Below are 14,946 nucleotides of genomic sequence, written 5' to 3'. Positions count from 1 at the left end.
TTCCTTTCTAGATAGTACACATGAAATTTTAGCTGGTGGGTTATTTCAGCAGTTCACCCTCAGTTCAGATACGGTCGTGAGAGGTCATTTAGGTATTGTTCAACTTGAGTTCTGGACAGGTGCAACATTCTATAGCGACGCAGCTTATCCACATTGAACTCCAGGTTAACGAGAGTGTATTCATGTGCTGTTTACCATAACACTTACGTAACAATCTTTAAACTGGTACTGCTCACCTTGAGTCCTCCCCATTGATCTCTCTGTTAGGTTGTAGCATGTATTCACGTATCTGCTTTCACTGATCTTAATGATCCTACTGCGCAAAGTGTGAACCTACAAAACAATTACACACTCAGAAAGCTATGGATGCTCATACAAACTTACAGCATTATTATAATGGATTAGGATTGTATCGATTATAGGATTGTATCGATTGCAATCTCAAGCAAAAAGAAGAAAGTGTGGTGTGTTTTTAGATTATGTTGCATTTAGTGTGTTTTAAATTCTTGTATAAAACGATTTGAGTTCTGGTAAAATGACATTCAGTGCATGCGTTCTGTTCAATGACGAGAGTGCATCATCTCGTCCTGTCTGTCAGGACTCGAGAGTCAGACTGCTTGCCTCCTTTTTGTCGAATCTGAGTACACTGAACAATTTATCCTCAACCTCAAGGTGACGAGGAGTTGCTATGACAACTCCTGGGACAAAGCGTTCACCTGTTCCATCCTTCCCTGAGCCAACGAGCACAAAATCCCCTACCTGTAAAAGACGACCAATCATAGCATACCGTTACACCGTGACTGCGTGAAGAATTTCAGTTAAATGTCTGTGGATTATTCTTGAGGCATATTCAATTTCAGATCAAGGGAAAAATACACATATACAGGGAGGGAGAGAAAGGACAGTGGACCAAGTCGGATGCATCAGTTGAAGTAACACTACTGACAAAGACTGACATCCAGAACATTATTCTGATAGAAGCACTACACTAATTAAAACAGTTTGATAGTGTTTTCATACAGCACAACGTATATTTGAATGACATTTAAAGAACCCCAGTGATGCAGTTAAAAGGACCTGGACAGGGGGAGAGCTATAAGGAGTCTCTAGTTATCCAGAGGCCTAGGTTTAGGAAACTTTTTAATTTGGACAAATCCAGTAACATGTTTGATCGATCCAAAACACGCTCCTTGACCAGTCACTGAGTCTTAGCGTTGCTTAACACTTTCAGCTTTGAAGAATGTTCCAGTGTTTATTAAATTGTTTTCGACTGGGTCAAAGCAGTCATGTCTTACCGCCAGCGGAGGGCAGGGACAGCCCCCCCCCACAGTGATGACTGAACCCAGAGGAGTGACTTCAGAGCCTCCTCTACTAAAGTCAACCAGCAGCCTCTTCCTACTCAGTCGCCTCCTCACTGTGCCTAAGCCACATAGAGAGGACAGTAATGAATCAGATAATCAGTCACGCTGCGAACGTAAAAGTGTCAGGGTTTTTAAAGCATACAGTGGAGAGATTTACTTACCTGGATAGTAATACCCATTGGTCTCTGATCTTGCAACGACTCTTTGACCTCTGAGAGAATCCAGAGGTTTTCTATTGGTTTTCTTTTGTGTCTGATGAGATCTGTTCTCCTGTCTGCTGGCAGAATTCTGTGTTCATAAAACCAATACGAAACCGATTATATCTTTACATCTTTACCTAGGAATGCATTTGTATTCATATTCACAAAATACTTCAATGAGGATTAGTGTGGTTGATATGCATTAGAATTGTCCCCAAAGCTTCATTAGTGGAGTAAAAAAAAAAGGCTATTCATTTTTTTTTTACTCTTGTAAAACCTGATTATCTCATAAATGCTGAAAACAGAGGAAGAGATTAGCCAAATCATGCCACTCAGTCACTTCATTTCAAATGCTGAGGCAAAGTTATTGAAGCAAATTTGAGTGTGTGTGTGTGTGTGTGTGTCTCTAAAGCATACTTCTCAAGCATCTCCTTGTCTCTCTCTGATTAACCATCTGTGTGGAGTGATTGTAATTTGCAGTAACCTCTTCACAGATCACCCGCTCAGTGTCAGACAGACCAAGAGATGAGAAATGTCATGACCCTGTCTAACCTGAACTCTCTCTACACGGTCACATTATCCCCCAGTGCAGCGCTATTATACAACAACTACATTGGCTCTAAGACAATCACGACCTTCAGTTACGCTACAGCAAAATGAACAAGAGTGAAGAAAATGTCCGATTGAAGTGTTAGGCTGCACAGTAAAACTGCTGGCATATCTAACATAGGTTATAAACCATTGCAGGTCCTAAATGGATGTCAATCTGCAAGCACTAAATGACTGCAGAATAATGTCTCCTTGTACCCCATGACAGAAAATACACCCAGAGTGTGGGTGTCCACTGCAAGGCCTAGTCAAAAACAGCTTAAATTCACTAGGCTAAGAATGTACAGAAACCTGTATACATTACATAGAGTGCTATACATTATGTTCCTTATATACTACACACAGTGTTCAGTACCATTATGTTTATTATATACTATACACAGTGTTCAGTATCCATTATGTTCATTATATACTATACACAGTGTTTAGTGTGTACTATAAACAGTATATAATATGATCAGTGCTTGGGATGCACTATAATGAATTTGTCTTATATTTTGTTTTCAGTATGTGCTACATTCAACATTTGCCATATTGGGTGTGTGTCCAGTGTTTGAATGAGGTATGTTCAATGCATCCGTTATTCAACACAGGAATGTACTATATTTGCAATACATTATATACAGTGTTCAATATGCACAACGCTCTGTATATTCATCGTGTCGTGCACGTAACACAGATCCAGTGCTTACAAATAGAACTCACAGGCCTGGTGTTGGAACAGAGATTCATGGTTTCACAGACTCACTCTATGGCTGGCCTTGCCAAGCTCTTGAGCAGCTTTCTGCAGGTCTGTGGCCTGCTGGATATAGGACTGGGCAATGTGGATCTGATCTTCCAGGAGAGTGATCTCTTCTTGGGTCACAGGCCAGCCCAACCTCCCCAGCGCCTCCAGGACGTGCTGCCGACGTTCCAAAACCATCACTGGTTCTCCCTCTCCCAACCTGCAAGGGAGCAGTATAGAAGACAGGGGGGATGGCAGAATGGCAGGACAGTGCAGAAGGATGCAGTAACTCAGTCCAAGCTAGAATTAACATTATCAATTTTTTTTTATTACTGATTATTTAATTCAGTGTGTAGAGTAACGCACTCACTTGTCTCTCTCCTCCTGACTCAATGCTTTCCAAACAGTGAGGTTCAGGCGTCTGTAGAGAATGAAGATGGATATACAGGTATATATACACAGTGCACTCTTCATGACACACACACGCGCATGAACAAACAGATGTATTTCTTGTCTTACCTTTCATACATCTGAATGGCTCGCTGCAGCCTGGATTTGTACTGATCCAGATTTACAGCCAGAGGGTTAATCAGAGTAAACTCGGGAGAATCACTACAACTGCTCTTTAAATGAGCTAGAGGTAGAATCTGAAAACATAAAGACGCACAGACACATACACACAAACATAAAATGATTTATCACTGCAGCTACGTTAGGGTCTCTTCTAACTAAATCCATTCAGCTGAAAAGAAATGGTAATTTCAGACACTTGTCTGAGGGTACCTTGACCATGACCATGATAAATGTGAATACAAAGGAGCCTGTGTGCCTTATTTGATTCTGCATGCATATTCGAGGGCCACCATTTCACAATGGAACTGCAGATATGTGGCTGATGATGGATTGTTGCGTTGCCACGGCAACATCCTCTGCTGCCACTCCAAAGCACAGAGTGCTGTACATTCGAACCCACGAGCGTAATCATCCTTGAATATACCATTGTATTGTTTCAAAATAGAGATGCCTCTCTTTCTTTCCACAACAGAGCGCACTTTGAAATATTACTGTTTTTTAATCATGGACCAACTGGAGTATGGTTCGATATGCAGTGGGACAACAAAAAAACAAACCCTCTGTGTGGTTTTCTCATTGTTATTAACCCCCTGCTCTGATAAACTAAAGAATGTGTATACGTCGCTATGTGTAAGACACAGGATCACCTTTACTGACATCTTTCACATAAGCAACAATTAAATTCTAGAAAAAACTTGAATTCTTGCATTTTGTATCGACATCAACATAACTGATCATAAGCCTAAGTCGTAAGTTGCATATTTGATAACCATAAATTCCATATCAAGATATTTAATTTAATTTAGGGATTTAGTCAGTCAGAGCCTAAGTTCTCCAGATCCACTCCAGAGCATTTTTTTAATGCTTACCCATCATTTGTTCACCTGAATGAACCTGTCTGTAAATTAGCAGTGCTCACTCTATCATCCTACAGTCAAGCTACAGCAAAAATCTGCTGCTCAGTGGCTCTCTGGGACCGAGATAATGAAACAACAATTTTGGATACAAGTGTGTCAGCAGATATCCTGTGAGTATGTTACTGTATTAAAATCATCGTTTCTAAAGATGTATAGATGTTCATCTCTATCAACACTGAAAATGACTGACAATGCCACGTAAAGTGTTATTATAGTGCCATCTATGGGCATCACAGACAGAGAAAAAGACTAGTACTTTTTGCCATAGACTGTAGGGGGAGCAAAGGAGCACAGTTTAATGTAATAAAATGAACTTTTTCTGAGAACAATCTTTGCATCGAACCTTTCGCCTGAAAAGTGATATTCTCTGAAAAGAATAACAGTGCGCACAGTAGTCCGGCTCCCAGTTACAAGTAACAAAAGGCATTTAATAAAACTGGGTGAAGCCTCATAGACCATATCAAATCACTACAGCACTAGAGGCTGACCGGTGGCTCCTACCTCGTCAAACACTTTGGAGTAGACATATTTTTCCAGCAGTGGTACATATTTACCCCTCTGAGGTATAGCTGTTGGGGCCAGGGCATCCTGTATGGTCAGTTTCCTAGCAACCAGACTGTTGGTTTTCAGCCACTGAACTGTGGACTGATCTAAAGATCTGCAAGATCAAATGTCAAAAGGTCTAAGGTCAGGGCTTATGGACTCTGAAAGCACCTATTCATCTTTCTGGTTTTTTTTTTTTTTCAGCATTCCATCCAAAAAAAAAAAAAAAAAGGGAATGTGGTGTTTTGTACAGAATGGCAAAAAAAAACAGAAAACCCTGTATCACATTGGGCTGTGATAACATTGATTTATGAAAATATTCATTCGTGCTACTCACTCTTTAGGTTTCCTTTCTCTCGCTATGCTGCGGCTCTTGTCTGCAGGGGTTACGCTAAATCCTGCTTCAAAGAGGAGTGGGAAGGCAATATTTTAATCAGCAAAATGCTACACCGACACTGAGTTCAATAATCGGCCAAATCAAGCATAAATAAATTACAGGGTAAAGTACCTATTTTCAGAAGCAGAGGAAAAAGTAAGCGATTTTCAAAATGCGACCTTATAATTATTCGCGGTTAGTTCTAATTTGTGCAAATTATGGCTCCAAAACAGCAGCAAATCATTTCAGAGCGATTCAAAACAATTACGAACACATTAGATTATAAACACCAGTACATGGAGAAGTTCATGAAAAAAAGAGCTTGTCTTGTTCCTGCCCTACATCAGTAAAACACAGCCAGGAAAACACACAAGAGCTTTTTAAATCAGCCTTAATTAGCCACTTAACCTTTATGTTCTGATACAGAGCACAGTACATGACAAGGAGATAAAGATGGTCTTGTCTTCACAAAAAGATTCGATAACGCTGTTATTTGTTTTGTTTTTTCGTTTTTTTTCAGTATGAAGAGTTTGCCCATCATCAGTATAGATTTGCGAGCATACAGGGCACATACTTACTGTGAAGGACATGTCTCTGCTTTTCAGTGTTAGTCTGAGAGAGCTCTTGAGTCTCTGGAAGCATCCAGCCCTGCAGAGAGGTGTTGCCATCGGCAACCAGAGCTTTGGCTCTGCTTGTCTCACTGCTGGACAGTAATCTGAGTAAACTTGCCCTGGTGTGAGCTAGAAAACCAAACACATGCTTGCATACAAAATAAATGTGTCATATACAGAGAACAATACAGAATCACTGGAGCAAACGTAAAAATTATAGATGGGTTTCTCAGTCTTAGATTTGGGGTATAAATATATAAATATTTACACTGTCCACAACAGGTAAATACTTGTAAATTATGTTCAATCCATGGGGGGAGGGTCAGAGGACCTAAGCCATGTTTGACCTTTGCTGGGATGAGTAATTAGATTTGTAAAAGGCTGAAGCTAAATGATCACGATGTTCTTTGCTCAGTGCTGCGTCTGCTGATCCACCTGCACATCTCCTTGTCCTGGGCTGGACAATCTCTCCTCTGCCTTGCAAATCAGGACCCCTGCCCGTAGCTGAGCGGACTCTTGGAACTTCATAGGCGTACGTCGGACTTTCCTGCATTGGAGGGGCACTGTGAGGCCTACAATGAACACAAGTGATATGATCGTGTCACTATCCTGACAATTTTAGGTAGATCTGATCTTAGACCAGTGCAAAAATGCAGAGGATGTGAAAGAAATAGCCTGGTTTAGGCATCAGCGATCACTCAGACATTTTACCTGGGCCCAGAGTCGTCACAGTGGGAGGAACCCAACATGACACACTCTGCATGGAGTCTTAGAAAACAACGCAGAGCTTTCTGTCCCTGTTCCAGCTCCAGCCTCAGAAGTCGCAGGTCTTCACTCTTTCAAACATTCATGTGGACCTGATTATTTATTTAGTCACTTATTTAGTTAGTTAGTTAGTTAGTTTATTTATTTCATATAGGATTGTTGTTATTTCACTGTACATCTTGTTATAAAGTTAGTTTTAACATATTTATAGGATATGTTAAAACTAACCATAAATATTACACAGTTCAATGAAAACTATATATCATAGGCACAACATGTTTAAAAAAAAAATGAATCAGTCCGTGAGGGATGGTAAGACAAAGGAAATGTTCATGGTGTCACCTCAGAGGGTTTGGTTAGAGAAGGATCTGGAATATCAGAAGGCTCTTGAGGGGTGGTGTGGTAGCTGTGAAAGTGGCCCCCGGTGAACCGTGAGAGCTCAGACAGGAAACAGTTAACCTCCTGGTCATCACAGTTAATGGAGATGGTATGAACTGGAACAGGAGACAACGGTTTCAGCTGTTCCTCGATGACATTTGATGGCTGCAAAACAGTTTGGGACACTGCTTGCTTTAAATGTTGTCTAGCAAAATATTGTCAATTTTTATCATTTCAGGATCTGAACACAGCATTTACAAATTATTTTTGAAGTTTAAATAGTTATGAAACATTAATATTTAATCCATAAGGCAGATATTCATCTGGGGAAAAAAACTACACCGTTGTTCTTTCAATTTCAAATTTTTCTCTTTGCCTGCCCACCATGAATTCTCACAGTTTCTCTTAGGCTCAGCAGTAAATGTTCAGATCAGCAAAATTGTGAGAAAGCAGCATATTTCCTGATAAAAAAATCTCTCACCAATGTGTTACGTTGTGGAACTGTTTATCAGCTGTGTTTTCCGGACTGGAACCATTGACCCTAACAGCACAACCATGATAAGCGAGTACCTGATCTTTGACCTTTAGCCTCACGCAATAAGATGTTACCTGGTTTGGCCTTCCATTTGTGAGAAGATAAACTGCCTGTGTGTCCTCATCTGCTAGAGCCTGGCTCAGAGCTCCAAGTGTGTTGGCTGAACCTCCAGACTGGAAACACAAATAACTCACCTTACCACCACCGTACACCGAAGACGGGCACGCTACGAACTCTACTACATGTGATTAACATATATTTATCATAAAATCATGTATTTATTATACATACACATAAGAATGAAGCTAAAAGTAAACAGCCTTTCGAATGCTGAGAGCTAACCGGTTTTTCGAATCGCTACATTTGTATTTGAATGAATGTTCTGCAAATAATTCTGAGATTTGAATGACTGAATGAAGTGAAGTGTTAGCCAAGCGACTGACACTCTCAAAGCGTTTTTATACATTTTCTTTTGAAATGTGTGTTTGCCAGTGTTTGCACTCCTGGCACTTACGTTTTATACTTGTTGCACTTTGTGCAGTTCTGTCTAGAAATGAGTAGGAAATGAATGGAAGTATATGTAAAAGTGTTTCTCACAAAGTGACTAGAGCCTTGAATCTTTGACCCCGACGAACCTGCAGTTCTTTGACCCAGCGACAGGCACTGTCCATGGTCTGAGTGGTGACCTCAGTCAGTCTGTCCCTCCACAGAGACACACGTGATCCAAAGCTCACAATGTTTACCTTCGTTTTTTGTAAAAGCTGTTCCTGATAAAAGTGGAAATTTTGAGGGAGAACTTTGAATGAATCTGTGTCTATAAATCCAAACAATTTCCCTTGGCCTGTTAGTGAAAGTTTGTTAGAACCATCAAATATAAGTTTTTAAATCAGAACCAGTTTATAGAAATATTTTGAGCATGTGAAATTGACCTTAGTCAATCACACACACTTGATCAAGTAAAAAATGTGTGTGTGTGTGTGTGTGTGTGTGTGTGTGTGTTGGGGGAGGGCACACTTACCTGTATAAATTGAATAACTTTGTCCTTTACCAAAGGAAGCACTTCCCTCATGGACTCTGATGTATCAATGACAAGGTACACATGGTCCTCCAGAACTGCGCCAAAAACTTCTCTACTCCCACTCATCCACCAATCAATTCTACAGCAAGACATCCATGATTAGTGGATGATTAGTACACATTTAAGTTATTACATTTAAGTTAGGCATCTAAGGTACTGGGATAAGACGATGCATTCACAGGCTCTCACTACAAACGTTGGTGCTGATGATATGAGTGAGGCTCATACAGTCACCTGGAGACTGACAGATGGAGAACATGTTGGAACATATTGAATGTTCACACTGAATTTTTCAGTACCTTCTCTGTATGGCTGTTAGAGCTGTTCTCATCCTCTCCTCGTACCGTCTGCATTTCTCAGCACTGATGTTAACGTGAACAACTGATCCATCCTTCCACTGCATGTGCACAAACTCCCTGCAGTACTTTGCATTCACCAGTTTCCTCTGGTTCAACTTCAGGAATGAACAAATGCAGACAAACAAAAAAACGTTCCCACGGGAGGATTAAATAACTTCAGTTAATTCCACGGCAGACTGATACAATTTATTGTTCACGATCAGAAAAATGAAATTTAAGTCAAAAGGCAGGACTCTCACAGCGTCCGTTTGTATTCGCTCATCCTTGGGCGTGTGCTTGATGTTCACGACGCCATCAGAATGGCGGAAGGCACATTCGGCAAGAGCGTCATGGAGAGTCAGTTTCTGAGCCTTCAGTCCAAATCTTTGCAACCACTCCTCAGAACTCAAACAGGCCTCAGAGGAATGGGCACAAATGGAGTCTGCTTCTGTCCAAACAAAGTATTCTTCATAACGACCACAAAGATGCAGCAGTTTGCGGTAGACATGATATAATATGAGATCATATGATATATATGGTAATGGTGACTAAATTTTATTTGGTGAATGATATATGTGAAAAACAAAGCACTGATAACTAATCAATACATTGAAACTCTATGACTACAATTAGTACAACTAGTAGTAATGCTACATTAATATGACCTGTTGGGGGTTCTGAGATGGAGAACTCCTTCATTATGTTCAAAATCTTTTCTCTGGTTCTAAGTGCCTCCTCCATTTCTCTCCAAATCAGATACACTTCTTGTCTGACTCCACAGCCTGAGAGAGAGAGAGAGAGAGAGAGAGAGAGAGAGAGAGAGAGAGTGAGAGAGAGAGAGTAGTTCAAATAAAGACTATGAGTCAAAGTCATATTTCATAATGATGTGTGAGAAAGTATGATTGATAAGAAATTATAAGTGATGTCAGAATCAGTCTTTAGGGGCTTTGGTGAAGGACAAACTGCTGTCATTTTATCCAACACCAGACTGACAAAACAATGATTCTGATTTCAGTCCGCATTAAATTAATTAATTAACGCTTCAAAAAAGCATACAAACACTCAAATGCTGTGTTCCGTTACTGATTGACCTGGTGGCGTGCCTCCAATAGGTTCCCATGGTATCTGACGAGGATCTAAAGAACCAAATGTCCTCTCTGATGAGTCACCTGGCTGTTCATCAGGCACACAGATCTCAGCAAACGCATGAAACCTGTTCAGATAGTGATATCAGCTAGGCTGCTTTCAGGATCCTTTTAATCTTCAGTTAGTTTACAGCTAGAAGTTATGTCCATTAATTTTTCTAATTTATAAACACACAACCCCTGTGCGACATCAAGGTGAAAAAGAAACTAAACTGAAATGTTATCTATTTAATTATTAACATAAATTAGTCATTTAATGGCATCTAATATAGGAAAAAATGTATGTTGAAATACTGATGCGTCAAAACACTTGAAAAAAAGATGGAAATTCACTGTGACAACAAACTAAGGAGTGGCAGAATAATAACAAAGACCCTGTCTATTCCATGTGAGATGTTGCTGTTTGACTCACACATTTCTCTTCATTAACACTCCCAGAGAGACTTAACAAGGTTCAGACAGTTAGGTCGAGAAGAATGATGACACATCTAGGTGAGAGGAGTCAGCAGACACTTGTCCCATTTGAACTCTCTCAGGGTGGGGATTTTGTTTTGTTTAATTTCCTGTTCTTTCTCGCTCTCTCTCTCTCTCTCTCTCTTTCTCTCCCTCTATCTTTCTCTCTTTCTCCCTCTCTCTCTCTCATACAATGACAACGACAATATATATATAATTGTGTGTGTCTATGCAAGCATATGAATGTATGTATATTCAAGGATGCACAGACTTGTCATTGTATATGTACGCTGTAACACTGTTCAGCATTGTTATTCTTGGACTCTCCATTCAAGTTTAAATATTTGTTGAACTGCCAGTGTTGTGAGCAAACATGTGACTGTGGCTGAAACGTAGCCAGCGCAAACACACCATCAGAGAAAGTCCAACAAGAAACGCTGATACTTTCCAGGTATTCTGAGATGGTTCTGGACAAAGATCAAATGGAATTCATGACCGCATTGGTATCTGTGGATCAGCTTTCAAACGAAATTATGATGTGCACCATCGTGTGGCCAAAATTAGCTTTTAATATTATGCATGATTACAGATGTGTGAACAATCTTTTCCATGAAAAACAATTGCCTAACCTCCCAGCAGTCAGTTCAGAGAGGGCTTTTAAGGCAGTGATAGTGGTCTCCCTTCTAGCATTGAATGACAAAGTGTGGACGGGACACACGTTTCCAACCAGTCTGCTCCTGAAAAGATCAGCTATGTTATCTCTGAAATCCCCTGCAGCAAAAAGGTACACTGCTTCGACCTAAAACACACAGATACGAAAGAGAATGTCACTTTACTCAAAGAGATATTTCAAGTTGAACATCCCGATGAACAATGACGGCATGACAAAAAACATGTTACGGGGATAGCCTGAGCCGCGGCTGTGAAGTGATTGGACAACAGGGTCAGATGATTGTAGTGTCATTGTTAAATGACACAATGATAGATGTGTCAGGTTTCTTTCACACACCATGGTATGTTGATCTACCATTCAAGGGAGGTGCAGTTGTTTTGACTACTGTGCAAGGTGTAGCCAAGAGGGAGCCGTATTCAGCTGAGATATGTAAGAAAATAAATTAAGCCGTCCACAAACATTGCGTTTATTTTCCTCCTGGCAGATCCTGCTGCAGGGTTTTCCTTTAATCACATTCCAACACACCTGCATCTAATATTCAAAAGCTTCAGCAGACTTTAGATATCTTAATGGGCAGTCAGCGCTGGAGCAAAAAAACTGCACAGTCAGATGGTAAGAAGAGAACCTTAAACACTGCACGCTAGGTGGTCTCTAACGGCATCATAATGCGAACCAGCCAGCACGCAATCTGATTTGGGAACATCACAGTATGACATATCTACTGAGCTGATTTTACGTTGGATACGACTCATTATCAGTTACTGAATGGTGAATGACATAGACAGGGGTAACGGAACGTCATGACGGATTGCAAATATGATGACAGAGAATGTTTTCAGCTGGCTTTTGCCAGAGGAGGGGGGGGGGAGTGTCGGAGTTTGGCTGCGTCAGCGTTTTCGCCTCACCCTGGCGTCCTCCATCGCTCTGAGCACTGCGCTGGCGGTGGTGGTTTGGGAAGATGCCTCCTGTTGTAACGGCAGCAGCCAATCCACAGCCGACCTGAGGTTATCGTCCGTGACAACCGCAGCCCTGTCTCGCCACATCTCCACACAACGTCCTGAGCTGCGGACAGCATATCGTTTTAACGGACAGCTATGAAAAAAAAATCCTACAGAGCACAGTGACCTTGCGTGTTTCCCAAAGAGGAAAATTTTGTAAATACAAACTAAAACTCAATAATATGTCTTACTCAGGAGACTTCAATAAGAAGCACTTTCCCACAGTGGCTCACTGACTATTTCTGATCCAGAGTTTGAGGAAAATGAATAATATCAAAATATCCACTATCTTTCCCTCTATAAATAAATAGTTTTGATATGCAGCCTTGAACTGCAGCCAGAGTAGTCTTGGTTTTCTTCCTTTCAGAATCTTTGTTACAACGAAGTTTTCTTGTTTTTTCCTTTCCCCTTCCCAGGCTGTTTTAGATTGTCTTCTGCAAAGTCCTCTTACTTCAATAAAAATAACTTCCTAAAATAAAGCGTGCACAGAAAATGTTGTCAGGGAATGCCCAAAAAGTCAGAGTTCGGACAAACCGATGAATGACAGACTGAATCTGTGTGCAGTAGGTTCTTGACTATTTCACAAGTAAACACCAAGTCAGCTGGTATGGCCGTTGTCCTTCTTTATGTAAGACCTGTGCCCTCAGACTGAACGACAACTACTGATTTCATATTCGCTTGGATGAAAAATACACAGAACATTAGCACTATCATGAGAGAGGACTTTAACAGATAGAAGTATACTTATATCAAAAGTATGTGCATAAAATGAAGAGAGAGATTTTGTTCACAGACGGCTGAGGTGTCCGTCTAAAATAACCGACAAGACCACCCTACACAATGAGACCTCATTTAAACATTACGGTAAAATTGAAAATGACTAAAAGCAGCACTTTTACCGGATCATATTAAACTGGTCTATCTGGGAGAACTGTTCCTGGATGAGCTTGACGAGTGAATGCAGGCACAGCTGAAACTGGGCCCTGGAGGGTCTTTCTCCAAAATCCAGCACCAGTGTTACCACCCTCTCCAGGACAACCCCAAAGAGCTGCCTACTGCCTGAAGTCAACCAGTCCAGTCTATGACGCAAGAGCTCTGCTTCATGCTCCAACCTCACACACAGCTCCTCCAAGTGAGATGGTGAGGCTGTCAGCTAGAAGCAGACAGACAGAATGGATAAAATTATCCAGCGAAAACTCAGGACAACTTCTGATCCTGGGGGTCTGCTTGATTGTACACGTGTTCATTCTAGATGAGAATGAACTTTTTCAGTTCATCAATTGCTTGAGCATCAATATACATTACAAGTAGAATCAGATGCATTTGTGCTGAGAAACAACACATTGCGACTTATGGTCTGTGGACACTAGTGTAGGCACTCACATTATAGACAACACCATCTTTCATGAATTGTGGGAACAAGCCCTCTGCATACTGGGAGGACACCAATTTTCCCAGAGAATGAACATAATCTGCAGAGAGGACAAGAAGGTTGCCATCAAAATGTGTGTGGGTGTGTGTTTGTTTGTGTATATGTGTGTGCTTACGCATGCATGTGAGTGAGTGTGTGTATATGTATGTATGCATGCATATCAGCATTCACATCTCCGATTTAGTCATGTTGCCAAAAATACCCTAGATCATCTGTTGTTATATGTAAGAAATTACCCAACGTGGATAGCACACTATGAGACTCATCTGGGGTGTGTTAGCCCCACCCTGAGGTTGCGTGCTTGCTTGGATGTATATGTTTTACTATACCTTCATTGTGTCTGAAGCTGATTTGCATCAGGATCTGTGTGAAGCTTAGCTTGCTTTGTTTTAGCCCATGTTCCCTCAGCCAGTCATGTGAGGAAACCAGAGCCTGTACCTCTTGCTTCATTCCAGTCCTCTGATTCCAGTCCTTCCCGCTGCAGGTATCTATTGGCCCTGACATGCCTCCAGAAGACAAATAATGAGCTGATTTTCTTATTGCTGCTTTCTCTGATGCCTCCTGTTATTGTATGGTTACTTTTTTCAGTGTTTTGTGTCTTGTCAGTAGGTAGGTGAACGTGTGCCTAACTAACATGTAAATGCTGCAAATAAATCTGTCCAGAGCTTACTGGGGAACTTAGCTACATTTAATTTTATTATCAGTTTTCCCAGTTAGGGTTGCCACCGCAGTCCTGCAGAGATCCTGGTCACCTGATTGATGACTGAAAATAAATAATACAAAAAAAAAAAAAGTAAAAAAGAAAAAAGAAATATACCTGAAACAGCAGTTATGAAACAGCATAACCTCCAGAGAACATTCATGCTTCTATTTTGTATTAATCTAACCTATTACTTAATTAATCTGTTAGTATAGCTAAAGTATTTTACATGTTGCCTAAGCTATTGCATTACTTATCTTGTTGAACCAATGGATCATGTCACAAAGAGACCATTTGCAATTCTAAACCATTTAAGATGTTCACCAGATTATATTTTACTGTTAATGTTTCAACATTTCTAGGCTAGCCTTCTTGTAACGCCTTCAATTTTTAAAGAACAGAAATGTGATCAGTCAATTTAAAATGAATTGCATGTGTCCTTGTGAGAAGACCCTTAGTACACCATAGCTATCCTAATTACCACAGAGACTATCCTGGTCTATGTTAATGCTGTTTGTTCACATCACTCACAGCTTT

General features: G+C 40.6%; 1 protein-coding gene across 1 annotated transcript; it reads right to left on the bottom strand.

Moving 5' to 3' along the window:
• Positions 1-594: 594 nt before the first annotated feature.
• Positions 595-14,213, bottom strand: LOC115827272 (von Willebrand factor A domain-containing protein 3B-like). Its single transcript, XM_030791085.1, has 21 exons — positions 14,039-14,213; positions 13,661-13,749; positions 13,177-13,430; positions 12,185-12,341; positions 11,236-11,405; positions 9,269-9,413; positions 8,970-9,124; positions 8,611-8,749; positions 8,228-8,359; positions 7,667-7,765; positions 7,022-7,222; positions 6,626-6,750; positions 6,350-6,486; positions 5,882-6,043; positions 4,886-5,034; positions 3,414-3,541; positions 3,265-3,315; positions 2,919-3,114; positions 1,523-1,649; positions 1,296-1,420; positions 595-759 (listed from the first exon to the last, which is right to left on the bottom strand). The coding sequence occupies exons 1-21, from the start codon at positions 14,211-14,213 to the stop codon at positions 595-597; spliced, it is 3,081 nt and encodes a 1,026-aa protein (XP_030646945.1).
• Positions 14,214-14,946: the final 733 nt, after the last annotated feature.

Source organism: Chanos chanos, chromosome 14, assembly GCF_902362185.1.
Source record: "Chanos chanos chromosome 14, fChaCha1.1, whole genome shotgun sequence".
NCBI classification, from domain to species: Eukaryota; Metazoa; Chordata; class Actinopteri; order Gonorynchiformes; family Chanidae; genus Chanos; species Chanos chanos.
This window is presented reverse-complemented; position numbering and strand designations above follow the sequence as displayed.